This window comes from Podarcis erhardii (assembly GCF_964252035.2).
Source record: "Podarcis erhardii genome assembly, chromosome: 8".
NCBI classification, from domain to species: domain Eukaryota; kingdom Metazoa; phylum Chordata; class Lepidosauria; order Squamata; family Lacertidae; genus Podarcis; species Podarcis erhardii.
In genome coordinates, this window is record NC_138499.1 from 18,934,515 (window position 1) to 18,961,603 (window position 27,089).

Consider the following 27,089-nt stretch of genomic DNA (forward strand, 5'->3'; position numbering starts at 1 on the left):
AAATCATACCAAGGAAAAATGCTTGTGCAATGTGCCTTTTTTCTGACCATTAACTACTGCCATTTCTGTGCCTTTAATTTTAAGAAGTTTATGGCTTCCTGTCACCTCTGTCTAGACATTTGGCTTTGGTGATACCATATATTTGCAACTTTTCCTTTATCTTCTGTGGAATCTCTACATTCTTGCTCTCTTTTCTTTTCAAGATTCTTGTTTTAGCTGCTGCATCTTGTGTGCTGATTTTACTGATTTAAAGTATTTAGCATGGTGTTGTTTTATAAAAGAAAAGTATGCAGATTTATAATCTGAAAATGTTAGCATACATGTATTTAGGGACCTGGCTGCTGGACTTTGAGTGGGAGACATTGATTGTGTCATGCCCACAACTCTATGTTCATTCTCTTATAGTACAATATGCAGACACATTTTTGCGTCTGGTTTTTTTTTTGGCTGATGAGTTAATAATTCTGTTACACTGGTTCTGCTAAATTCCACCTTTAATGTTCTGTCCCCCCCCCCTCCCTTAACTTCTCTGTTAGCTTAATTCCTTAACAGATTTTTGCCAGAGGGGTTTCCATCCCAGTGGATGCATGTCAATGATAGCTGGAACGTTCTCTCTGTGTAAGCATATGGTGGGTCCTGACTGTTGATCCCCGCACAGAGGACTTTCACAGTTGTCTTTCCTGGCAATGTAGGCACCTTCCAAACAATATCAAAGATTTTGTTTCATTATACCGCATTCAAGTTTAAATGTAACACGCACACACATTTTTCAGTCCAATGTTGGGTGCCATTTTAAAAAATAATAATACATGCAGCCAAATGAAAAACAGAACAAAACACTCAATGACAATTCACAAACTTCTGAAGGGCTATTTTGTATCATTATTATTATTTATTCAATTTATACACTGCCCTTTACAATGCTATTTTTCTAGAAAAGGAGGTGCCGGAACTCACCATGAATGCCTCCCTTGTTCTCTTATAATGTGTAATGGTGAGTTCTGGCTGGGGGGGAAAAAAGCCCTGGTCCTTTATAAAAATATCCCAGGGCAGTGTACAACGTTAATATAGCTCTGCAGGATTGTATTTTCCCCATTCTCTTCAGTATTGGGAATTTTGAGGTGCCCTCCAAATGTTGTTGGACTCTGTCTCGCATCAGCCTCAGCCAGCATTTTCAGTGGTCAGGAATGATGGGAGTTATAATCCAATGACATCCGAAGGACACCAAATTGGCTCTCCCTGCTCTGGGCCATAATCTGTAGACTTACAAATGCAGCATAGTTGGACCCTGAAGAAAGTAGGGTAATTATTTATATGATTATTAAGATGCTAAAGATGGGGAGGAGATGAAGGGTGAGTCCTGCTGTGCATTCTGCTTACGCATGGACACCCCTGGGTACAACCCAAATTATTTATTTAATGTTTTTATCATATAAAATTATAATGTAGCCTCAGAACACATTTGTGTTGTATGTTGGTTGTGCTGATACAGGCTGTGAGGCAAACTCACATACAAATACTGTGGGCATTTAGATCAGATTGTTTCGTTTGCATCCTTTCCATTCTGAAAGATGGTATAGATTGAAATTATTCCATTTTTAGCCTCACACCAATCCTGTGAAGCAGGTTAGCTCGCAGGAGAGTGATTGGCAAAACAGGGATTCAAGCTTGAGTTTCCTTGGTCCATCACTTTATCATATTGGCACCTGGTGCATAAACAAGCGATCAGAAACTAGTGACTGTTGGTTAGAACTACATAGAGCATTGCCACAGCATTTTACACACGTGTCATTAAGAAGTAAAGGGATTTCTAGGGATAACATGCATGTGTTAAGCAGTGATGGAGCGTTCCCCGCTAGTGCTTGGGCGGCTGGATGCAGCGCACTGTCTGAATGACCCCAAGCCACTGGAGCAATGCGGGATCACACTCCACCAACTGGCCATCCGTGCAGTGGGGACCACAGTCAGCTGACTGCTTTGAGGGGCACACTATTGAAGTTTCGCAACTATAACCTGTTGCAGGATCTTAGCCAAACCCAGTTGAATATAGTAGAGCATACGCAGACTTCCAGAATCAATCAGTTGCAGACAGGAAGGATGAAGCAGGAACAAGACGCTGCCACTAGTAACTTGGTTACTTATAGGTGTTTATTATTTACAGAAGTCTCTACAAGTTACTCTATACAGGATACAGACACGGATCTTAACTCTCTCACTGAACAAACTCCAAACGACTCTCAGAACATCACACTGACCAACCAATTATCCAGCAAAGAAGGTCATGAGTCGTCATGCCTAAGTGAGGACCTCGACCAATAGCAGAGTTGTATCCAAGGCTCCATATCTCTAGGCAGAATAACTCCCTCTGCTCAGTCTTCTTGGCCTTCGGCCAACTTCTTAATTATTTTGTCGGAAGCTGCATCAAATAGCGCGTAGTCAGAAATCCCAGCACACACTCACAGCACCCTGTGAGCCTAGCATCACTTTGTGAGACTTGCAAAAATGGTGCTGGGCTCACAGGGCACCGCGAATTGTTGCATCCATTTTACGGTGCATTCCAGCTGGAGGGTGGTGTGAGAAGGACACAACAGGGCAGGGCTCAAAGCAGTGCTGGGCTTGCTGGGTGCCGAGATCTGGTGTGTCCTCCAGCTACAGAGCACCACAAGAAGGATGCAACAGCTCACAGGGCAGGGTGTTGTGAGGGATGTGTACCCTCCCCCCCCAAAAAAAAACTGTGCCCAGGGCAATGGTCTCCCTACTCTGGTATGCCCCGTGGAGGACCTTAAGGTCCACAAATGACAACATTTTGGAGGTCCCAGGTCGCAAGGTGGTTAGATTGGTCTCAACTAGGACCAGGGCCTTTTCAGTACTGGCTCCAACTTGGTGGAACGCTCTGTCACAAGAGACTAGGGCCCTGCGGGATTTGACATCTTTCCGCAGGGCCTGCAAGATGGAGCTGTTCTGCCTGGCCTTTGGTTTGGACTCAGTCTGACCCTTATGTTTCCCTCCCCTTATGGTTTTGATCTATGGGTTACTTTTAAAATGAGGCTGCATTTTAAATTTTAAATTGCATTTAATAATAATAATAATAATAATAATAATAATAATAATAATAATAATAATAATAATAATTTATTTATACCCCGCCCATCTGGCTGGGCCTCCCCAGCCACTCTGGGAGGCTTCCAAAAAAAATTTAAAATACTGTAATACATCAAACATTAAAAGCTTCCCTTTTAACCTGTATTTTATTTTATTTTATTTTTTAATGTTTTTACTGTAATTTTAATGGTGTTAGCAGCCCTGAGCCAGGCTCTGGCAAGAGAGGGTGGGGTATAAATAAATATTATTATTATTATTATTATTATTAATTTATTTATTTATTATTATTATTCCCCCCGCCCACAATGCCTCTGGTGTTTTGTAAGTCTTAAATATGAAACTGCAGCTGTATTCAACTGTAGTTCTTTTTCTCTCCCTCTAGAAATAGATAAAATTATAGAAACAAACACAGAGAAAACATTCATGCTCTGAGCAAGAAATCAACCACACGCTGATAGGATTAGGAAGAGAATTCTTGTGTGCAGAATTCTTGATAATTACATGTGTATAACCTTGCGCAGAGACAAAATAGGATTAAATGGACTGATGAACTGGTGCGGCATGACAAATGTGATGCCCTTCCATTTCTTAAAGAAAGATGACAAGCTAAGCAAGAGTTCTCTTTCTTCCCTCTTTTTGGTCTGTTTTATTGCTAGTCATTGATCATTTTCTTTCTGTATGGAATCAAGAAAGGAATGAATACTACTTACTGTACAAGGCAGAGAATGAAATGCTCCTTAAATGCTACTTACCCTAGCCAGCAGAGAAAGAAGCATCAGCTATTTTGTTTTCAAAAAGTTGGATGCTGTACCAGGATTTATAGGTGGGCATTATAAAGTTTTTCCAAATATATCACTTTGAAAAATAAATAAAAATGATACAGGAGATCTACTTGCTGAAATATGTTCATTTTTGGTGCCTTTTATTTCCTTGGCTGCTACTGTTCTTGAACCATTTTGCTTCTTCTCAGTCCTAACTTTCCTTAGCCTCATTTGCCCACACAACTATTTTGACATTCAGATTTCTACAAAAGTAATTACGTGGGGGGGGGGCATGGGGACCATCATGTTTTCTCCATCTGTTTACTGTGTGTTGTTGTTGTTTTACTTATAGACTGCCCTTCACCACTTGGTCCTGGTGGAGGGAAGGTCTACAATCCAAAAAGACCTCAAAAATAGCAATCTTAATTTGAATTTAAAACAAATATCCTGAGTAAAGAGGTGCATTTTTAATAACCAGTTTTTATCGAACATTTTCTGCATAAGATTCAATAAAAATTTCACTAATCTAAAAGATAATAAGAAAATATAAGGAAAGGAAGGGAATAAAGAAGAAAAGAAAGAGGAAACGTATATTACAAAGTTCTATATCAAATTTAAATATGCTTGATTCATAAGAAGAGCTGAGTATTAGCCAAATCAGTATAGGGAGAAAAAAAATAATTTGTAGCATGATTCTAGCTGTATTAAACAGATTTGGATTAGTTTTCATCTGAGCCATGTTACTGAATATTTTGTGCATTATATTTAGAATGTTTATTTATTTATTTATTTGCTATTATTTTTTTTTTAAAAAAAGTAATGGTAGAGATATAATTGGATCAATACATGGTCGAGCATTGTAATAGACTGCCCCGTGAAAATAAATTACGGATTGTAACAATATGATAATTTCAGGGATGTTATCATGTGGGGTGCATGGCTTGATATTTTGTGTTACTTACTTACTTACTTACTTACTTACTTACACACACACACACACACACACGGGGGGGGGAGATCTATTTTAATAAGTTGTGCATATGGATTTTTGTGGCTCTGACCTAATCCAGCTTTGCCTGTCTCAAAATGCCTCTTGCATCAAGTGGCCACTTACATTGAAGCCATTGTCGGGGTGTTTTCATTTTGTTTTTTGGGGGGAAAAGCCTAACTGTATGCAAAATTAAACACATATATTATACGTATAATACATATATTATACGTATAACACACATTAGAGTCAAGCCTCAGCAGGTGCTATATATCTGCAGTATTAACAGATAACTATTTTTAAACAGTTGTTCTATGTATATCATTATGTGCTCATTACTTTACATATCCTGTATATTTGCATAATATTATGCATATAGTAATGTGTATAATAATGGATAAAATATGTGAGAATTGTCCATCATTTTAGTGGAACTGGTATAAATCCTAGTTTTCTTGTTTATATAACAATTTATAACCATTTTTATACATCTTAAGTGCAAATAAAATCTCTATGAAATCTAAAAAATAAAGAAGTTAAATTAACCAAAATTAAAATAAGTCAAATGCAAGTATTGTTGATACCAAGGAGAGAGATGGGAATTAGGAAAAAAAATCTGTTCAGGTAAACTTGACATGGAGATTTCAGAAAATCCATTCTCTCATTATGTTAAGTCTGCCTTGGATTTTTTAAAAAAATCAGCACAAAATCCTGCATTTAGAAATCTATTTAAATGAATATTTTAAACATTTCCCCCCTCAAAACGTAAAGTATAAATATTTTAAAACAAAATAAATGAATAACCCAGTATGAAGCTTATTGTAATATTTACAGATGGAACTGGCAACAGAGGTTCAATGGGCTATTTGCATATGAGAAAGGGGTTGCTTCAAGGTAGACAGTTGATACAAAGGGGTTTGCTCATTTCTTTGATGTGCATCTCTGCTTTGACTGGCCAAACTATTTATTTGCCAAACAAGAGCAATCAGTTATTGGAGTGTTGCTTCTAGTGTGATATTCAAGGATACCTTGTTGTTGTTAATGAAAATGTTATAATCATTTTCCAAGCATGTTATAATCATCTGTTTTACAAGCATCAGAGATAAGATCCAGTAATTCCCCACACAATGATGGCAGTTCAGGACCTTAGTACAACAGAAGAAGAAAACAATCTAATATCCAAGGAATAAGGTGCTTCCTAGGAGTTCCATCCCTTCAAAGCAGATTTTGGTACAATATGGGGAGCTGGTTGGGGGGGGGGAGAGAAGGTGGAATTCCATTGCACAAGAACAAGTCTGCTTGTGCAACATTGGATATGATCCTTGATATTAGAATTGTAGAATCACATTTTGGAAGGGACCCAACGGTCATCTAGTCCAACCCCCTGCAATGCAGGAGTCTCAGCTAAAGCATCCATGACAGATGGCCACCCAACCTCTACTTAAAAACCTCCAATGAAGGAGAGTCCACAACCTTGTTAAACTTTTGGTATAACAGACCATGCACAGCGGGGAAACAGTATTGTCTTAAAGATCTAACTTTGTATTGTCTAAGTCAGCATAGCTCTACTTAAATTATCCGTTCCTATAGTCGGACATACTTTCAGTTTCCTTTGTTGTTGTTGTTTTAAAAATCCATTTCAGTTTTTGTTTCTTTGAGTATGGGGGTTACATTTGGTGGGGTGGAAAGGAATCGGGTTAGTAATGATATACAGTGGTACTTCGGGTTACATACACTTCAGGTTACATACGCTTCAGGTTACAGACTCCGCTAACCCAGAAATATTACCTCGGGTTAAGAACTTTGCTTCAGGATGAGAACAGAAATCGTGCTCCGGCGGCGCGGCAGCAGCAGGAGGCCCCGTTAGCTAAAGTGGCGCTTCAGGTTAAGAACAGTTTCAGGTTAAGAATGGACCACCAGAACAAATTAAGTACTTAACCCAAGGTAGCACTGCAATATTGTTAGATTTCTTGTTTGTTATTTAAAAAAAGATTAATAAACTATTAATGAACATGAGCAAATATTTTTTTCATAGTGCAGCAGAACATGATCAGGGCAAAAATAAGCTTGCAGCCAAATTCTGTAGTTTTCATTTCCATCCCTCTGTACCTCTTGCACTATATTTTCTGAAGTAGCTTTATGTGTTTCTGTTTGTGTTATATATGCTTTCATAGAATCATAGACTCATAGAACTGTAGAGTTGGAAGGGAACCTGCCACATAAGAAATCTTGCCCACAGCCATCTCTGCGTGGACAACCTTCTGGTTAACAGCCAGACCCATTGTGTCACAGTGCATGCTTGGCCACAAATAAAATCCCATTGATTTCAGTGGCGGAGTTAAAACCTGCCTAAATCAATAAGTTCTTTATTGCAGTCCAAAGACTCGCAAGACAAAATTCAGTGCATGTGAAATCCATTAAAAGCTCACAGACTGCTAGAACATATCATAAGACCATGTTTGTTTCTGACTTGTATCTAATACAGATTTATCTCTTATCCTGACCACCTCAGACAAACTTGGCAACTCGCAGTCACACAGGGAATCTTATCATCTAGTAGGAGCTTGGCATAGAATTGGGCAGATTTACCTGGAAGATTTGTCAACAGTGAATTATTCAAATGTTGTTGGCCCTGCTTATATAGTCTACAGGACAGGAGAATGTGCTTTGTGCCTTATACTTCCTGTTTGGTACAAGGACATAATCTTGTGAAATAAAGGACCCCAGCAAATCTACCTTGGAGCATTTCAGAGGGAAACACATTATGTCTAGCCTTAGTAAAAAGTCTACAATAATTGGCAACTGCCAAATTGCTTAAATATTCAGCTGTGTAAAATAACCTGACATACTCTATACTCATGGCACTTGGTGAACAGGTATAAGCAGGCCTGCAGATCGCAGAAGGCAATATCACACAGTCTTTGTTTTACTGATTTAAGAGCAGTGTCATAACCCATATGTGGGAGAAGGGCTCAGGAAAAACCAATTGAAGCAGCTTTTGGGGCATTAAGCTTGGACAGCAGCTGAAGTACTCATCCTGAGACGAGTGTAGGCGTAATCCTGTGCTCAGTTTAAAAAACACTGACCTTAAGTCCTTGTCAGTAGAGGGCATTTCCTAGTTTCTAACAGTATGACTGAATGTGGAACATCTGGGGATTTGGAGAAAGGCCCTGAAAAAATTAGCCTAGCTCAGATGTTAGTCCTCCACTCCAGATAGCAGAGGCATACAGGAATTGGGCAACTGTCTTGGCATTAAATACTTTAATGGCAGGTGGAACGCACTGCCCCCCTTTGGTGAAGATGTAACAGAGAATGGCAGACAGACTTACTTGTGCTACCTGAAAGGCAGCAGATCTATGAGTGGTCCATGACATTGTACGATAGAATGTCAGCCCTAGGTGTTTTGAAAAATACTAATCTGTTCTAGAACATGACCATCTAGTGTCCATTTACATTGGGAGATAGATCATATCGTGTGCACATTGTAAGCCAGACGGAAAATATATTTATTCAAGCAGCCAATAGAGCTCAAGCAAAAAGTTATGTTAAACATATTGCCATGTAATGAAGCAATTTTGGTTGGAAAAAGTGCAGAACATATACTGTATGATGCGCAGCAAATCATATCTTCTTTTCCTTCTTATATTGCACACACATACAGTGGTACCTTGGTTCTCAAACGCCTTGGCACTCAAACAACTTGGAACCCAAACACTGCAAACCCAGAAGTAAGTGTTCCAGTTTGCAAAAAAGAAAAAAAAAGGAAGCTGAATGTGCTCTATTTTGAGTGTTTCGCTTCCGATTTGAGTGCCACACTTCCATTTTGAGTGTCACACTGAGGTCTGTCTGTTTTTGCTATTTATCTTGCGTTTTTGCAGCTCTTTATTTGTGACTGTGTAGAACCCAGTTCAGCTACTGATTGACTGATTGTGTGACTGCAATACATTGTTTGTTGCTTTCATTTTATGGATCAATGGTCTTGTTAGATAGTAAAATTCATGTTAAATTGCTGCTTTAGGGGTTGTTTTTAAAAGTCTGGAATGGATTAATCCATTTTGCGTGACTTTCTATGGGAAAGAGCACCTTGGTTTTGGAACAGACTTCTGGAATGGATTAAGTTTGGGAACCAAGGTTCCACAGTACTAGTGGGAATGATTCCGGTACTGTCTGTGGTAGAGCACATGCTTAGCATACCAGTGTCCCCAGTTTCAATCCCAGGCATCTCCAGTTAGGCCTGGAAATGAGCTACTGTCTGAAACCCTGAAGAGCAGCTGCCAGTCCTTGTGGATTCTATGAGGTTAGATAAGCTAATGGTTTGAGACAGTGTAGCACAGCTTCCTTTGTAATTTAGTCTACATAAAATGTGTGTGTGTGTGGTGGATTGGCTGGACACAGAGGAATGGTGGAAGGAACAAGCTGGAGAACTCAGAGCCTGGGGATTGGTGGTGGAATGACAATCAGAGGCAGAAGAGGGAGAAGCCTGGGAGGAGGCGTCAGAAGCTGAATAAGTAACAGGGCCTAGTGAGCAGGGAGAGTCTGTGGCAGAGCAGAATCCAAAATCAGCAGCAGCAGTGGAAGCAGGAGATGAGGGAGTCCAAGAAGCAGAAAGGAGTAAGGCTGGTGAAGAAGCCAGGGAGTCTCCCACTCCTGTCGTGACAAGTTCCCCAGAACCAGAAGAGGTATGAAGAGAGAGCAGCAAAGACAGGCAAATTAGATTGCTTAGGAAAGACCTGGGGGGAGGTGGAGACTTAGGCAGCTGTGGGAAGGCAGACCTTCAGACTCCACAACTTCCTCACAGGGGCAAAATCTCCTGGGTAAAGCTGCTGTGCTCATTAGACCTGGAACTTCTGAGTGGACTTTGTTTCATCTAATAAAGAGTTAACATCACTTACTCTGTGTGATTTATTGCTGACCCGCTCCAAACACCTGCTCCTGTCAGAGTGTGTGTGTGTGTGTGTGTGTGCGCGCACGTGTTAAATCCAGCAAACCCCAAGCCTTTTTTTTATGGACTACTATACAAAACCATTAATGTCACTTAATATTTTCAATCAAAGCCTTCATCCACTTCCATACTTCATTATTCTGCCCATGCTATCTCTACATAAAGCCACATAATTAGCATCATTATACTCTGGAATTGCAGGGTGGGGAGTGAAATTTTATTATTTGGCTTTCTTTTATAACAGTTATGAACTGTCCATTTTCATAGGACAGGGAGCTTTTGAAGTGTTTTGCCTTTGAAAACTAATTAACATGATCACCTTAAACTGTGAAATTACTCAAATGGTTCTGTTTCTTAAAATGTGAGGTCTTTCTTCAATTAGTTATTATTATATATTAAACACAACTGAAACATAGAAAAAGGTTTCCCCCCCCCCCACCTCAAGAGACTGGAAAATAATACTCATTGAACTATGCTTGGGGTTTTATGCATTCTCTGGGCTTCCTGCTACAATCTATTCTTTTTCTTTCTCCCATTTACTTCAAAACCAACCCTTACTCTACTATTTTAATCATACAGTGGTTTCATACAGCTATGTTCAATATGTAATTCTCTTTTTGTTTGCATTGTTGAATTCCAACTATTTACATATTATTGTGTAATCTAAACTTGGGGCATGATCCAACCAATGTCAAGCATTTATTGAACCACATTGATTTCAAGTGTGCTGCGGAATCCTACATATCTAATTGGTTGGAAGTAAATTTCCCTGTGCTCATTGGGATTTGCTCCAAAGTAAATGTACATAGAATTTCATTTTGGGCACATACTTAACTCGCCAATCGAAATCAACTTGGCAGGTTTATGTCCATTTATATTAATAAGCAATCATCTCTACTATTTTTCTTCTGTCATTTTTATCCTTTTCTTCCCTTCCTGTGATCATTTCATCTCTTTATTTCATATTCTTTACATCACTGCTATTTCATAGCAGCTGCACAATGATATACTTAAAAAAAGAAAAAGAAAAATTGATAAAATAAATATATGCAAAAAATATAGTAAAAGCAGGAATGTTTTGAGGAGAGTTTAGAAACTAAAACTAGCTATATTTCTAAACAGGTAAATAAAATGCAATTAGAAGCAGTGGAGAGTCACATTTTTAATGTTATTAGTTACTGATGTCATAATGATGCTTATCAGATGACAAATGGCACCTGGGAAGTCTGTTCTAATGAATGATAGACTGTGAGTTAGCATTAAACATAGGCTGCCTTTATGACAGCGCCATGGCTATTTCTGGTGTTTTGGGAATCCAGTGTATTCGTATGTGGAAGCATGCCCCATTAAACTCAGTAGGATTGGGCTGTTTGAAAAATAATTTGAAGTGCGTTGTAGTTTCTCTCTCTCTCTCTCTCTCTCTCTCTCTCTCTCTCTCTCTCTCTCTCTCTCCCAGCATTTACAAAATAGTGGGACATGTCCTATACTTAGAGAAAACTCTTCTAGAAAGATAACCATAGGGTGATTTTATGCCAATATTTCCACACAGTGACCTAAAACTCAAGATCCCCATATGTACGCAAGACTATCTGCCGGCTGCTATGTTGTGTCATCACTAAATGTCATGCCTGTTTGAAGCTTTCCTCACAAAATAGCAGCCAGTGGTTTCTTAGGCAGAGTAACTAGACCTAGTATAGTATAGGAGCCCTGCAATTTTAATAGAAAAGACAGTTACACCTAGTTAATATACAGTGCAAGCATATTAAGGAAGAAACTGCAGTTAGGACTGCAGTCTTACACGCCAATAGGTGAACAGAAAGACCATCCCATCTGAGCTGATATCAGCTGAGGTTGACTTCACCACCTAATGAAACATCACTTGTTCTGACATATCTTAGACCACATCTTACTGTATCATCGTTCCTGGGGGCAAATTTGCAAGGATGTGCTAATCTGAAATCTGGTAACATACAGGGACCATTCAGATAGTTCATTCTGTTACAAGTTACAATGTAAAAAATCAGATACAGTCTCCTTGGTTTTTTGGTCTACTGTGATAGGCTTTTCAGTGTTTAATATACTGAAACTGATTGCCATACAGATAGGTTGGAAATAGGTTATCTTTCCATCCTTACATGATCTAACTTTGTGACCATATTGCTGATGATGCAGTTTTCTTTTTCTGGCCACAAAGTTGCTTTACAGATCTTAAACTTAAATGTGCAGAAATAGACAGATTGGTGGAGGGCGGGGAGGAGAGAGAGAGAGGTAGATTAACTAACCTCATATTGATTCATTCAATATTGTCATTGCTTTACTCACACCACTGTCAGAAAATATTTTGGAGAATGATCATGGCTTTCTTGTATGTCCTCCTGAATGTATTTTGATCCCATACAAAACTGCTCCAGGATGGGAGGTGTTCCAATTTTGCGTTTTAAAAGCGTAGAAAATATCGCAGCAGATACTTAATAAGGGAAATAAATACTCATTAAATGAGACAGGGATTTGGAAACACTATTGTGAACCTCTATTAAATTCTTGGCTTTCCAGGTTCCATAATGCTATAATAAAGTTACACAAAAACAGTTGTGGAACATGGAAACTGGAATATTTAAATTTGTTTTAGAATTTTGCATAAGAGGCATCATACACTCACTACAGGAAAAAAAAAATTGTTATGCCTATTTGTTTGTTCCTGTATACTTTTATATAATATAAATACTGCCTTTTGTGTAAAAAAAAAAAAAATGAACTCTGTTCTTTCTCTTTCTCTATGGGTACACAATATTGTTGAAGGCAATTATGCTTAATTTGCACCTCCATGATAAAAAGAACTGTCAATTGAAATGAACTCTTGTTAGACTGTATTATCTGATATGTGTTTTTGTTTGTTTTCTTAACTAGTGAAAAAGGCCATAGATTTTAAATCTAGAGGATTTAAATTGTTTCCAGGGAAAGACAACAGCAACAAGTTTTCTATCTGTGAGTGTACTCCTTTTTGTTACTTTTTCTAGTGCAAGAGTGAAGTTTGTGCTGTCTGTGTTGTTTGTGTGTGTTTTCAATATTGTTCACATATATCTAAGCACTTAACTGTATTAAATATGTATTCTATAGTCTGCATGGTGAACGTGAAAGTGTAATTGTACTCTGAAGTGACTTTATGCAAATATGGCATCACTGCAGTGAATTTTCTTTGTGAATATTCCAAATTTAAATTTTGAAGTTCTACAAATGTCCCCCCTTTTTCTAGCAGTAGGCTTTTACTTGAAGTTAAATTAATATGTGCACTCATCCATGCAATCCCTAAACATGTCTTCTCAGATAAACATGTATTATCAGTAGTAACCTCAACTAAATTTGTAGCGACTGATTCCCTAATGAGTGCTTAGGACAATGGCCTTTTAGAGTTGATTAAAAAGGGATAATGAAATTTTTTACTAATATAATATTAATGCAGATTAATGCACAAAAGCTATACTAAACTAGATATAATAACCATTTATGTTCCATGGGGGGAGGATTGTGGGGGTTCTGGATTAGAGAATGAACTGGGTATGACAACTAGTCAGAAACAGCTGCTTATTTTCTAGCCTGAAGAAGAAAATGGTAAAATATTATAAAATAAACTTTATACCTTCCTAAACTGATTCCCCCCCTACTCATAGTGCCAGAGTCCTTTATACTTTCAACAAAACACGATGAACTACACATTAAAAAGTTGACCCAAATTGTGACCCCCCACCTCAACTTCATCATTCTATCTGTAGGCTGCAGAGTTAGAAGAAATTTCAGCAATGGGGATGGGCTGCAAACAAGGAAGTATTTCTTTCCCACTAGCCTTCCTCACTCTGATTTGCCTTTGCGCTTATGCCATATAGCAAGAGATTAGACTAAGTGATGGTGACTGGAGGCAAATCAAAATGGTTGCAAGATGCCCTAAGTCCAGCATCTCGTGTGCCTGAAGAAGAAACAACAACAACAACAACTGGTATTCAGTAACCAGCATTGAGCTAGCAAAGGAGGCCTCTTGAACCCTCGTTTCAAGCTGAACTATTTATTCTTGGATTTTTAAAAATTGATTTCTACCAATGTACAAAAATGTAGTGCGGGAATTTATTGCAATGTTTCACCAGGCCCACAGACAATCTGTCTTCAGGTTGCTTCCAGGTCTTTCCTAATCTGCGACAATCAACAGCGATGATAGTAGGGGATCCACAAGCAACCTGGTGAATATGATTCATTGCTGGTGGCAAATGGTGTGATCACAATCTGCCATTTTTAGTCACCGCGTGTTTTACAGGGCTAGATCTGTTTAGCTTCAGTGACAGAATTGCATTCAAATATTTCCAGACCATTCTCTGAGCCACATGACTGATCAGTCCCTATTAAGGAAGTGCCATGCGAAGATTCAGGTTTGATTATGATGAAGTGACTTAGCCAGTCTGCTGGCCTTAAACAATGAGTTTCTGTAAGCACAGATACCTGCAAATTAGGGATAAACCATGGCTCTACTTCTACCCTTACCAAGAGTAAAAGTAGACATAACATTAGCAGGTAAACATTCTGTGTCAAATGTGCTCAAAATTCTGAAGGTGAAAGGAAATATTTATCAATATATTTAATTTTAGCACCTAAAGCCAGCAGGGATTACTTGGGGAAAGCATAATATCAACTGTATGCCATTTTAAGTCACTTTTCAGAGTAGAACCACTTTTGAAACATTTAAGTATGATCTATATGCATAAAATGTGTACACTGAGTTTCTTCTTCACTTCTCAGGCTTTTGACTAAGGTCAAGTGTTCTTCATCGATAAATTAGCGTTTGTTGAATTTTGTGTGCACCTTGGGCAGATTTTGTTTGTGTTGGTCATATGCAAAACTATGTTGGAATCGGTTCCACGTACTTAGTAGGGGGAGAACATTCAGGGGAATTTCTGCATCAGGTATTCTACATAGCCAAGCCCATTCAACTTTTTGTTATAAAGGAAAAATAAAGTAGGCCTATTTTTTTTACTATGAACACCTGGAATTATTTAGAATGAATCAGATCAATGCTCCACATAGTTCATTATTTTCTGCCCTGACTGGTTGGAACTTTTTGTAATGTCGCCTTTCCCAATTTTCCCAATATTAATTTCAGACCTTGCACTCCAGTGGAGCCATAGGTTCTTTTCAAATCAATTTGTAGTACTGGTTATTTAATCTATAAAATACAGTTGTCTAAACGACCATTGGGCAGGCTGGTTCTCTATTTGGGGGAACACAATAAACTGGGGGAGCAAAAGAAGAAAGATGTACAAATTGCAGAATGGTAGTTTCACTCTTTGCTACTATGTCCTTCCTTTTGGTACATGGATGCAGGAAGGTACAAATAGATACTGACTTTCAAGGTTCTGCATAACCAAAAGAGTTGGCTGAAACAATTTTGAAACATGAAATAGGATAATATAAACAAATCATTTCTTTTTCACGAGGAAACAGCAAATGAACTGAGAATGGGCTTGATCAACTTGCGTAATGTTTATTTTGCTACTAAAACTAAAGTCATGTTAATGCAACATTTAACACTTTCACCTGATGCCATTGCTACTAACATCCATCCTTGATGTGCTGAACTGGATAAGGTCATTCATAACTACTGTTACTGCTACTGTGATTAGGTACCTCCTTCTGCCTTTAATGCTAAGCGTTTACTTGGTGCCAATAGATTGCTAGGTACTGGTTAGAATGTAACAGTGAGATGGCCCATTCTGCTTGCATTTTAAGCCAGAAATAACTATAGGCAGGCAGTTCTAATTTTACCAGCAAATTAGAAACATATATAAACCTTCATGCAGAAAATTTATTTTAGTAAAATGCTGTACCATTTAATACTTTGTAAACAGTGATTAGTTAGCTATTCAGCGCCACATAAGATAAATGGGCATTAACCATGCTTTTTTTAAAAAAGGGGGGGGATTAGTTTGAAACGTCTATGTACTTACAATTGCAAAGACCAATGAAACGTTAATTTTAGCTCTAATTCAACATTTTGTCCAGTCAGCCATACCATTTTGTAAGGGTCATTCAGAATACTAGGATTCCAAACGGATGTAATTATTGTTGTCTGCAAACCTATGGGCAGCCCATTATTCAGAACTTGTGCTATACTGGTTGTAATAAACACTTGTGCGATATATGTTTGTTAATTTGTAGAGCACCCTTATGTGGCAATAATATAAGCAAATAATATGGATGTTGGGCTGGTCAGAAAGAGAGAGATCCATGAGGAAAAGGGCATAGCATAGTGACATCCACATATAGGGGCTACTGAAAGCCTTGGAATTTGACGAGGTCATCAAGAATCTGTATTTCAGGGACTGTGTATCCTATCCACACTGAAGCATAATCCAGAATAGCTAGCTAAAATGTGAAAGGGAAGAAAAATAAAGCCCAGAGATATTATCTTTGCTTTATCTACATGCTGTTGCTGTTTCTTTAACTAAGGGCTCCCCCTATCTCCTGTCCCTAGCATTAAGCTAAAGTACAGAAAGGTGTTGGAATCTCTACCCCAATTAACCATTCTGTGTTTGCCTTGACATGTTCTTTACTAGCAAACACTAGCACTGTGCCGAATCTTTGCCTCACATTTGTAGGCAGTCTTTCAACCCATGGGAAAGAAGAGCTGTTTTCCTGCCTGTCTCAGGATCATATTTTTACATTGTCATTTTGTTTTTACTTTCTGTCCAAGAAGAACAGAACAGCAATGGGACAGCAATTTCTTATCCCATCCAGATACCTTCAAGCCCCGTGCCACTTAGTGATTTTATTTATTTACTATGAATTGTACGTAACCAGATCATACACAGCATAGGCCCACTGAAATCAATGGGCATGACTAACTCGTGAGTATGACTCACTTCAATATCACTTTATATTTCTATGGCTGAACATGTGACCAAAAGTATATGTTCTCTGGCCAGATCACAAAAAAAGAATAAAATGAAATGTAAAAAAAAAAAATTCAATTTCAAAATAAATAAAAACAACATTAAAAATATGTCTGACAGAAAACATGGGAGTCATACACTTGAGAAGCTCAACTAATTAGACACTAGTTTTCTTTCAAAGGTCTGGGTGATTGGCTATTTTACCTTCTCAATAATTCTTCTTGAAGTTTAATACTGTTGGAAGGCCAGAGCCCTCAGGAATTGGAATACTCATGAAAGCAGTTAGGTTGGTGAGTACCAGGGACAGAGCCTTCTAGGTGGTGGCCTCATATCTGGGATGACCTGTCCAAGAAGTTCCTATGGTCCTCTCTCTGTTTTCTTGTCGAAAATCCCTAAATACATTTTTCCTGTCTGCATTTGAGTGGTTTTATGGTTTGCTTGTTTTAAAGAATTAGTTCTCCTGTTACTTCTTTAATGTTAGTTGTTTTTACTATTATTTTTAATATTCAAATTGGATACAATAATCTTAATTGTAGAATTCTGCTGCTTGTGGAAAAGATGGGGCAGCTATTTAGATCCAAATTTTAGGTGCACCATATAATCCTAGAATGGTAGAGCTGGAAGGAATCCCAAGGGTCATCTAGTCTAACCCCCTGCAGGACTCTCAGCTAAAGCATCCATGGCATATGGCCAGCCAATCTCTGCTTAAAAACCTTCAGGGAAGGAAAATCCACCACCTTCTGAGGGAATCCATTCCACTGTCTTAGAGCTCTTGCTATAAGAAAGTTTTTCCTGATGTTTAGTCTGAATCTCCTTTCTTGTAGCTTGAAATCATTGGTTTGGGTCCTAGCCTCTGGAGCAAGATAAAACTAGTTTGCTCCATCTTCCATGTGACAGCCCTTGAGATATCTGAAGATGACTACCATATCTCAGTCTCCTCTTTTCTAGGCTAAGCCTGGAACTCAACTCACTCAGCTGTTGCTCACATGGCTTGGTTTCCAGACCCCTGATCATCTCCTTAAATTGTGGTGGCCAGAACTGGACACATTAGGCTAGCAAACCTTAAGATTTGCCCCCTTTCCAGGAACTGGACTACCTCAGAATCCAGAGGATCTTGAACACCCCACTTCCACCCCTGTCTCATTTTTTGGCCTTCCATCAGCAGTATAATGACCAAGCTGCACTTTCTGTGGCCAAGGCAGTGGAAGCTGCTCACTGGTGGTGGACAGCAGACAGGGATATCTGCTGGATCCTAACCACCTCCAACAGTATGGATTCTGAGTTAGGATTGTAGCCTTAATATAAGTTATAGAATTGCTGTAACCTGCCTTTGGAGAGTATGTACTCCAAGAGGCAGCACAACATCCAGCAGCAACAACATTTTCCATGCCATTCAACTTTGGAACAGATGTTTGGAATGAGTGGTAGAGCATATGGCTTGCATGAAAAAGGTCCCTTGACTGGAAGGGTGGAGGCGCTGGCAGTCAGTGTAGTCAATACTGAGCTGGTTGAGCCAATGGTTTGACTCAGTATAGGTCAGCTTCCTGTGTTTCTGTCTTCCCACTAGCAAATCTTCTGCAATACATCAATTAGCTCTTAGTGGTGTTAACCTGTAGCATATATGAGTCAGTCAAGATTCTCCTTGAACTCTGAAGTTTGTAGAAGTACAAGAAATCTTTAAGCGAGGGAAGACTAAGAGAATGAACATCCAATCTGTTCATTTATGTCACACTGATTTCAGTAAGAAATTAAACATGTGCTAAATTCACTCCGATTGAAATTAGTGTGATTTAAATGTGCTAGTTCATACCATGGTTATATAATAAATATATTATATAATGCTTATGCTAGTATAAATAGCAACATAAATTATGTATTATTGTTTTCTATCCTCGTCATATATTTCATCCTACTTTTGATTTGGATATATCACCAATATACGAATGGACAAGTTAAGAATGTTTCATACATACTCTTCCATCTCGAGATACATAGGAGTACTGAACATTTATCAACTACATTTGCCCCAACTATTTATTTTTTATTTTTTAAAAAGAAATCAAATGTTGAGATACAGTAATTCAGTTTTTGTCACTTGAAAATAACCTCTATTACTGATGCAATCTGAAGGAATCTAACTTTAATTTCACCTCCACTTCAACTACAGATAGATGTCAAACATGGAGACATAAAAACTTAATGTGAGTCGTGCCCAGCCATATTAGAGAATGGATACGTCAATAGTATATATAAAAAAGTGGCTGAGAAAACAAGAATGACCACATTACACTCTCTGTGAAGGATCAGCTACTGACAGAAAGTGTTTATTTATTTGTAAACCTGCAATGCTATGGATGTTTAGCTGGGAGTAAGTTCCATAGGACATTCTAGTGCTTACTTCTGAATAAATGTGTTCAGTGCACTGTAAATGACAACTAAATGGACACCCCCCTCAGCACATATATCATAGCCTTGGAATGGCCCATGCCTCCTAAGGAAGAATGAAGTCAGATCATAGGCAAGGAAACACGTACATAAGGGCTGAATGTATAGGGCTTCTGTAAAATGTCTCTTCAAACTGATGGTGGGAAATCAGATGTATAAATGTTTGTTAGGAAACCTCCCTGCAGATCCAAAACCTAACTCAACCATCTCCTTCACTGTTCACATTTGAGCTTTGCATGTTCAGGAAAGAGAAATATTTTGCACGGTGGAGCTTTTGAGCAGTGTGGATAAGTACTGCAGTTCAAAGTGGTATTATCCAATACAGTAACAGCTAAACTACATGAGACTGATGAAAGTGTGCTTTTATTGAAAGGTGAGGCCGGATAAGAAACAACTTCCTTCTCATCCAAGTTCCCACATTCCTCAAGTGACAAAGGCATTAGGGCTCAGGAGACAAACCCTGCTTGCTCCTTATGCAATGGAGATACTTATTTTATCTTAGGCATGCAAGATAGGCTGTATACCAGCTTAGAAGATGAAGGGGAAATGAACCAAAGGAATTGCTGCATGGGATTGTAATTATCACAATGGCGGGTTAAGTTCACAATAAAACATGTTTTATACTGGAAAGAGAACAAGGGTTATGTTCAGACATTCCCAACTCCCCATCCCTTCTCCCTTAGTTTCCCACAATGTATAATCTAGTGGTTCATGAAACAATTCTATACAGTGGTACCTCAGGTTACATACGCTTCAGGTTACATAAGCTTCAGGTTACAGACTGCGCTAACCCAGAAGTAGTGCTTCAGGTTAAGAACTTTGCTTCAGGATGAAAACAGAAATCATGCTCTGGCGGTGCAGCGGCAGCAGGAGGCCCCATTAGCTAAAGTGGTGCTTCAGGTTAAGAACAGTTTCAGGTTAAGTACGGACCTCCGGAACGAATTAAGTACTTAACCCGAGGTACCACTGTACATGCCTACTCAGAAGTAGATTTCACTGAATTCAATGGAATTTGCTCCTATGTAAGTCGGTACACCAAATACTTGCATGCATTTCTTCTAGAAAACATTGGCTAGCAATGTTGAGTACTTAACTTGTAGTAATCAAATAAATGGGTTGTGCATTTTTACAATTCACTGAGCCTGTTCCCTGCTGAAGCGTCCTTCCTGCCATGTGGCACTAGCAGCAGGTAAGCTGCATGCTCAGAGCTGAAGAGCTGGGGAGGTTACAGGACTGCATTGCTACACCACCACTGTGAGCAACACAACTGCATAAATGAAGCTGTTGTGCACTGCAACTGATGAACATAAAACAGAATGCATCACTTTCTAATGTGTTATTAACAGTAAACGAATCTATGAGTAAGAAGTTGATTATCAGGCTTATTATTTTTTTCATCTGGTCTGTTTGTGATCCTTAAACATCATTATCCTTGATTTGCATGGTATATCATAATGGTTTAGGAGTACTTTAAATCAGTTTTCTCACTGAGTCTTAAGTTCTGGAAACATTTACTTTCCAGACCACAGACAGAAATTATGTTTGTGATTCAATTTGGTATTTCAAAGGCCACATGACTTTAAACTTTCAATATATAATTACCTATAATTTGCTTACAATGGGGTTGTGCATACATTTGTTTGGTACTGTTTATAATGATGGCCTGTAATTTTATATATATATCTTCCAATCCTACCCATGTCTATTCACATGTAAGCACCATAGAGTTCAATGGGGCTTACTTAAAGGTAAGTGGTATAGGAATGTGTCCTTATTCATGTTCCACGGAACAGTCTATTATCTGTTTTATATTTTATGGTATTTTCTAGATGTTGAAAATATGTATCTCCAGCTCACATTGTTTTGTTTTTCTTCTGCAGTAAATGAAGGCGGTATTAAACAGGCATCCAATTTGTGTCCAGATCCTGGAGAACCTGAGAACGGAAAACGAATAGGCTCAGATTTTAGGTAACATTTGCAGTTCAGGGGGTGGGGGGGAAGACAACTACCGCTTTTTGGCCTAAATTAATGATATATAGACACACAACTATAAATCTATGTATCTGTCTATCACTGATACCCAACATGCATAGCCACAGACTCTTATAGAATTAATTAAACAGTTCTAATCTATATACTTTTTATTGGTATTGAATTTCATTTAGATGTTTAAGTAGCTGGGAACATATTTTAATACCTTTCCTATTTTAAATGTCACCCATCATTAAAAGATGGACTCCAGTATTAAAAGGTGGACGTTCCTGTATTCAAGGCTAGACAATTTAAATCTCCCATTAGAGTACAATTATTAGCTTGATAACATGGCAGGTACAGTTGTAAATTGCTTTAGGGTGCCTCATGGGAAGCAATTCAGTAATGAAATAATACTAATACTACTAATACTAGCATGGTGTAGTGGTTAAGAGCGGTCGACTCATAATCTGGTGAACCAGGTTCGCTTCCCCGCTCCTCCACATGCAGCTGCTGGGTGACCTTGGGCCAGTCACACTTCTTTGAAGTCTCTCCGCCCCACTCACCTCACAGAATGTTTGTTGTGGGGGAGGAAGGGAAAGGAGATTGTTAGCCGCTTTGAGACTCCTTCGGGTAGTGATAAAGCGGGATATCAAATCCAAACTCTTCTTCTTCTACTAATAATAGAAAAAATTGTTGGGGAGGGATTTCAGGGGACACTATAAATTACTGGGGGGATGCAGCCTTTGGAACATGAATTTACCACCTATGCTTTAAGTCACTGGCAAGGGAAACCAAAATGAGGGTGTGTGATTTCCTATTTCATCTCAGTATTTACAGTAACCAATCATCATATGTAATGTTTTGATGTCTCCTAGTCCTATCTAAGACTTTAGGGGGCAGTTGCTGAAATCTAAGCCGTGTTGAAGCTCTCAATTAGATTGGTCATATCAATTAAAGATATTTTGAAGCCATAGTTAAATGATATGCCAAGATACCATTATAATATTGGACACAGATACAAGGCATGCTGGATATAGGCTTTCCTAAGTGCGTTTTTGTGTGTCTGTGGACAATCCAGCTTGGCAGATGACAACCTAATACAAAGTAATTCACATGGAAGCCATATGAGTGTAGCATCTGCTCTAGCTTTTGGCACCAAGCAGTTTGATGACCCAGACTAAATTGCCTTTGTTCTGTTTAGCACAGTTTGGAAGTCTGAAGAGATAGGAGTAGATGGTGCACAGTTGCCTGAGCACCAGCTTCTGCTCTTGAAAAACAGCAACATAACCTTTGTGTGACCCCATTAGAATAGCTCTGTTACCAAGGTCCAAAGTTAAATGGCCCAATTTCTGACCCATGATCAGGTTTAATACAGTTTTGTGTACTTGGGAGTCTTCTTCTTCTTCTTTGGCGATCACTTGTAGCCGAGTAAGATTGTCTTCCATAAACAGGGTTTTAACAATGAGTCTGTAAGTGACTGTGGAGGCCAATTCTGGATCCACACGTCCTTCCACAGTGGGGACATTGGTTTCCGGGCAGGAGTTGTTCATGGTGTGGATTTGCCAAGCGTGCCTTCCTCTTAGCACGATTCTTCCTTGCGTCCTGAGTTTGAGTGTCTTCAAAGCCCATGACACCTTTGGTAAAGGCTGGAGTACTCGCAGGCCAGTGTTTCCCAGTTGTCAGTGTTTATACTACATTTTTTTAAGATTTGCCTTGAGACAGCCTTTAAACCCTTTTTGTTGACCACCAGCATTATGCTTTCCATTTTTAAGTTTGGAATAGAGTGGTTGCTTTGGAAGTCACTGTATGACTTACATCTGGCTCAACATGCATGATTGCACTGTAAGGCTGCAAGCATGCACTTAACCTGGAAGTAAGCACTTTTAACCTCACTGGAGCTGGTTTCTTAATAGACATGCATAGGATTGCGCTGTGAATTTTGTTTTATTTTTTTAATAGCAATAATTTGATTACTGGTCAACTAGTATTAGGAAATAAGATCATCAGCTAGCACAAAGAATTAAATTGCTTTATAAAACAAGATTCTAAATGTCAGGTTCCCATAGCTGGGGAAAACAGCTTTATTATGGAGTGTCATCATTTGTAGAGGTGACCCTAGCAAAGCGACCTGCAACATTTGAGAAGAGTGGGTGCAGGAACTAGGGAAATACGATTAATAATAAGAAAATAAAATAATTTCAAACAGTTTCAGTTTTATATTCTGACCAATTGACGCTAAAAGTTATAGAAACTACGTGCAAAGCTGATTTCTACAGGTGTGCATGTGTGGTTATGTGACACAGAGGCAGAAGGACCTGAATGTTCATCATTTTCCAAGCGACCATCACTAGCCAAACTAGCAAAGAATGCAGAACAAACAGTAACCAGGTGTTGCATTACTTCAACATGCCTTCTCCAGGGACGGGAAATCCCCGGTAAAAACTTTCCCTCTGATATGAAGCTAGGCCTATCAGTCACAAAAGAAGTCTGCTTCTCAATTCTTCTTATTTTGACATTTTCCTTACATGACAAACTTTGGAAGAAACATTTCAATTTTTGTAGACACACTAGGTGAAGTGTTTCATTTTTTAAATGTGCACACCTACGAAACAGCAAGTGACCAACTTTGCTTAGAATTCGAGAATTATCTGAACCCACAGCACACCCCTCTCCGCAACAGTTTAGCAGCCGAATGGCAGTTCTCTGATTGATGTATTTTATTTCTTTCCTAAAATTTATGAAATAAATTGTAAAAAAACCCAACCTCATAGCAGTTTACAAAAAGTTAAAATGAATAAAAAAATTACAGCCATACTTTAAAACATGAAAAAGTTAAAATACTAAAACAGATTAACATTACTTCATCTTTCATGTTTCTAGCAACCTTTTGACCCTTTTAATTAAAAGCCAAATTCACTTTTATGATGCTCACTTCCAAATTTGTACGACTGTTTTATTTTGAAGTTTAAGCTACAATTTTAAGGTCCTCAAAATGAAGTGTTCATAAACACCGAGTTCTTGAAATCTGGAAATCACCCAGAGGAAACATACTAATAAATAAATAAATCTGTGAATATAGTAAACATAAGAAGATGTTTCTGAAGGACTTTTAAATAATTGAAAAATACAAACACATATATTGGTAACATAAACATAATAATTTATTTATAGGTTAAAACTACCCTACAGTGCTTTAGATTTTGAATATATACATATGTGTATGCTATTTCATATATATAGGAAGTTTTTGCAGAAACATAAGGATTTCATTACTCACTGGAGCTTCTTTCATTTTATTTGCATTTCTATTCCACAGTTAGTTGCCCCAAGTCTCTGCAGCTAGTTATCATATACATGTAAATATTATATATACATACTGGAGTGGAAAGGCTTCATGTGTTTAACTGCATTTCCATAATGATTTTAGACTTGCCTGTGAAACAGTAAGGCAAGCAGGTATATTTCAGTAGGTGTACTGCTGACCTTGAGTATCACTTCAAATCTCAGTGCAACCAGTCTTATGCATAGCTGCTGGGTAGACCAGTGATTTAAACAGCCTGCACTTCATCTACTGAAATCAAATCTACTTAAATCAAGATTTAATCACCCAGAAGAAGGGAGGGGAAAATTTAATTGATATCCCTATCCCCTGCACCTTCAACTTGAAGTGCAAAAAAAGGTCCCATTCATTTCCATGGGACTTCCTTTTACATTGGAAATTGCAGGCACTAGGACCCTGATATGGATCAGAATCCAAGCAGTGAGGTATTGCAGGCATGGCCAAACTCCCATGATCCCTAGCTAACAGGATGAGTGGTCAGGGATGATGGGAACTGTAGCCCAAAACAGCTGGAGGGCCAAGTTTGGCCATAACTGGTAAAGCATCCCCTGGATCCCACCTGAGGGTAGAACTGTGCAAGGGACGCGGGTGGCGCTGTGGTCTAAACCACTGAGCCTCTTGGGCTTGCTCATCGGAAGGTTGGAGGTTTGAATCTGCAGATGGGGCTTCTGTTGCTCTGTCCCAGCTCCTGCCAATCTAGCAGTTTGAAAGCACGCCAGTGCAAGTAGATAAATAGGCACTGCTGTGGCGGGAAGGTAAATGGTGTTTCTGTGCACTCTGGTTTCCATCACAGTGTCCCGTTGCACCAGAAGCAGTTAATCATGCAGGCCAAATGACCTGGAAAGCTGTCTGTGGACAAACGCCGGCTCCCTTGGCCTGAAAGATGAGCACCACAACCCCATTATTGCCTTTGACTGGACTTAACCATCCAGGGGTCCTTTACCTTTTAGAACTGTGCAGTAAAAATCAAGTGCAGTTGACCCTTGCATGAAACCAAAAACTTCATCCCAACTACCCTTAATTGGAAATAATACCGACAGAATAAATTAGAATTTACTTGTGAGTAGCCATGCATGATATAGGACTGTGAGATGTGCCCAGATATTCATGAGATTCATAAAAAGTTAAAGTAAAAAAAGCAAACTTGAAAGCTGTAGAGTCCTATGGGTGGGTGATTCTTATGCCCAATAAATTAGTCAATTTCCTGCTCTGGATAGCGTTGCACTTACTCTGAAGGAGCAGGTACACAGCTTTGGAGTGCAGCTGCAGGAAAGTCTGGGAGGCCTGCTGCTGGCTAATTAGGGATTTAAGAATGGGGATGTACATCCAAATGCAAATCCAATTTAGGCTTGCAGTTCCTAAAGCGAGGATATTTGACAAACACTGCGGAATTTTGAAAGTATCTGAGAACATGGAATAGAAAATCAATGGAAATAAGGCAGAATTATGTGTATAACTTAGCAAATGATAGTGAATATTAATTGTGTGTCCCCCTTTTTATTGACACGCTCAATTTTAGCCTGGATGCGACAGTGCAGTTTTCTTGCGATGAAGATTATGTACTACAAGGGGCAAAAAGCATCACTTGTCAAAGAATAGCAGAGGTTTTTGCTGCATGGAGTGATCACAGACCAGTATGCAAAGGTAAAAAATATGATTAATTTGTACTACTAGCCAGTTTCCTTAAAAAAAAAAAAAAAGAACTTCTAATAACAATCACCTCAAAAAATTGTTGAAATGCAAACTAGTGATTTCTGTTGTTTCCTTCTAATTGCTTTACGTTTACTTGTTAACAGATTTGGTTCACTGCATTTCCTTCTAACTGTCACGCCACAATGTGCTAACAGGTTTACTTTACAAGAAACATTACTTTAAAAGAATGTAAGGCCTTTATATGCTTCTTTAGGTCATCCCTTTTGCTGCTTCCCCTCTAGATTAAAGAAAGAGAGAAAGCACTGTCCCCAAATCCTAACATGCCAAAGGCAAGCCTTGAACTACTTTCCCTTTCTAGCTAGAGCCATGCCACACATTATTATTACTGAGGCTCTGAGGCTCTGTAGATCAGGACAGTAAAATGATAAGTGCTGTGAAGCTCCAGCCTGGCCACAGTATTTGGCTTATATGTTCAGTTTGGTTTACTAAGTCTCAAGTTGTGGAAGTGCTGATTGAAAGCATTTTGTAGACCCGGGAACTCATTTGGAAGTGCTGATTGGTTTAGTGCCACAAAGAATGAAACTAATTGCCTTACCAGGAGTCAATGTTTCTCCCTTTCTTCTTCCCAGTTCCCCTGAACTGAGGAGCTTCATTTGTCCACTGACCATTCATTGCTAAGGACATGCCAGTGTTGAAAGAGGTTGGACTAGACACTATTCTTTGTCAATTTAGTTGTATATCCTTCACTTTTTGCATTAAACATTCTTACAATTAAAGAGGATAATAAATTCTTTGGTAACATGGAATTCTGTTGTTTAATCTTGCTATTTATTTCTAATAATGTGAACCTTTCTTCCCACACCATTCTCAGAGCCAGTTTTCGGCATGCTTTCGTAGCTTCATCCCTCGGGTTACAAACACCTCGGGTTACAAACACTCCAGGTTACAGACT

At 38.7% G+C, this 27,089-nt stretch overlaps 1 protein-coding gene across 5 annotated transcripts in view; it reads left to right on the top strand.

The window, feature by feature from the left end:
• Positions 1 to 27,089, top strand: part of CSMD3 (CUB and Sushi multiple domains 3) — a 574,504-nt gene that overhangs the window by 269,743 nt on the left and 277,672 nt on the right. For 3 of the 5 annotated variants that reach the window (XM_081873886.1, XM_081873888.1, XM_081873890.1), the window contains 3 exons: positions 12,701 to 12,778; positions 21,051 to 21,138; positions 26,004 to 26,128. In XM_081873886.1, coding sequence (XP_081730012.1) covers positions 12,701 to 12,778; positions 21,051 to 21,138; positions 26,004 to 26,128 — 291 coding nt within the window. The remainder of the gene's footprint in view (positions 1 to 12,700; positions 12,779 to 21,050; positions 21,139 to 26,003; positions 26,129 to 27,089) is intronic. The other 2 variants (XM_081873887.1, XM_081873889.1) reach the window with 1 other exon arrangement.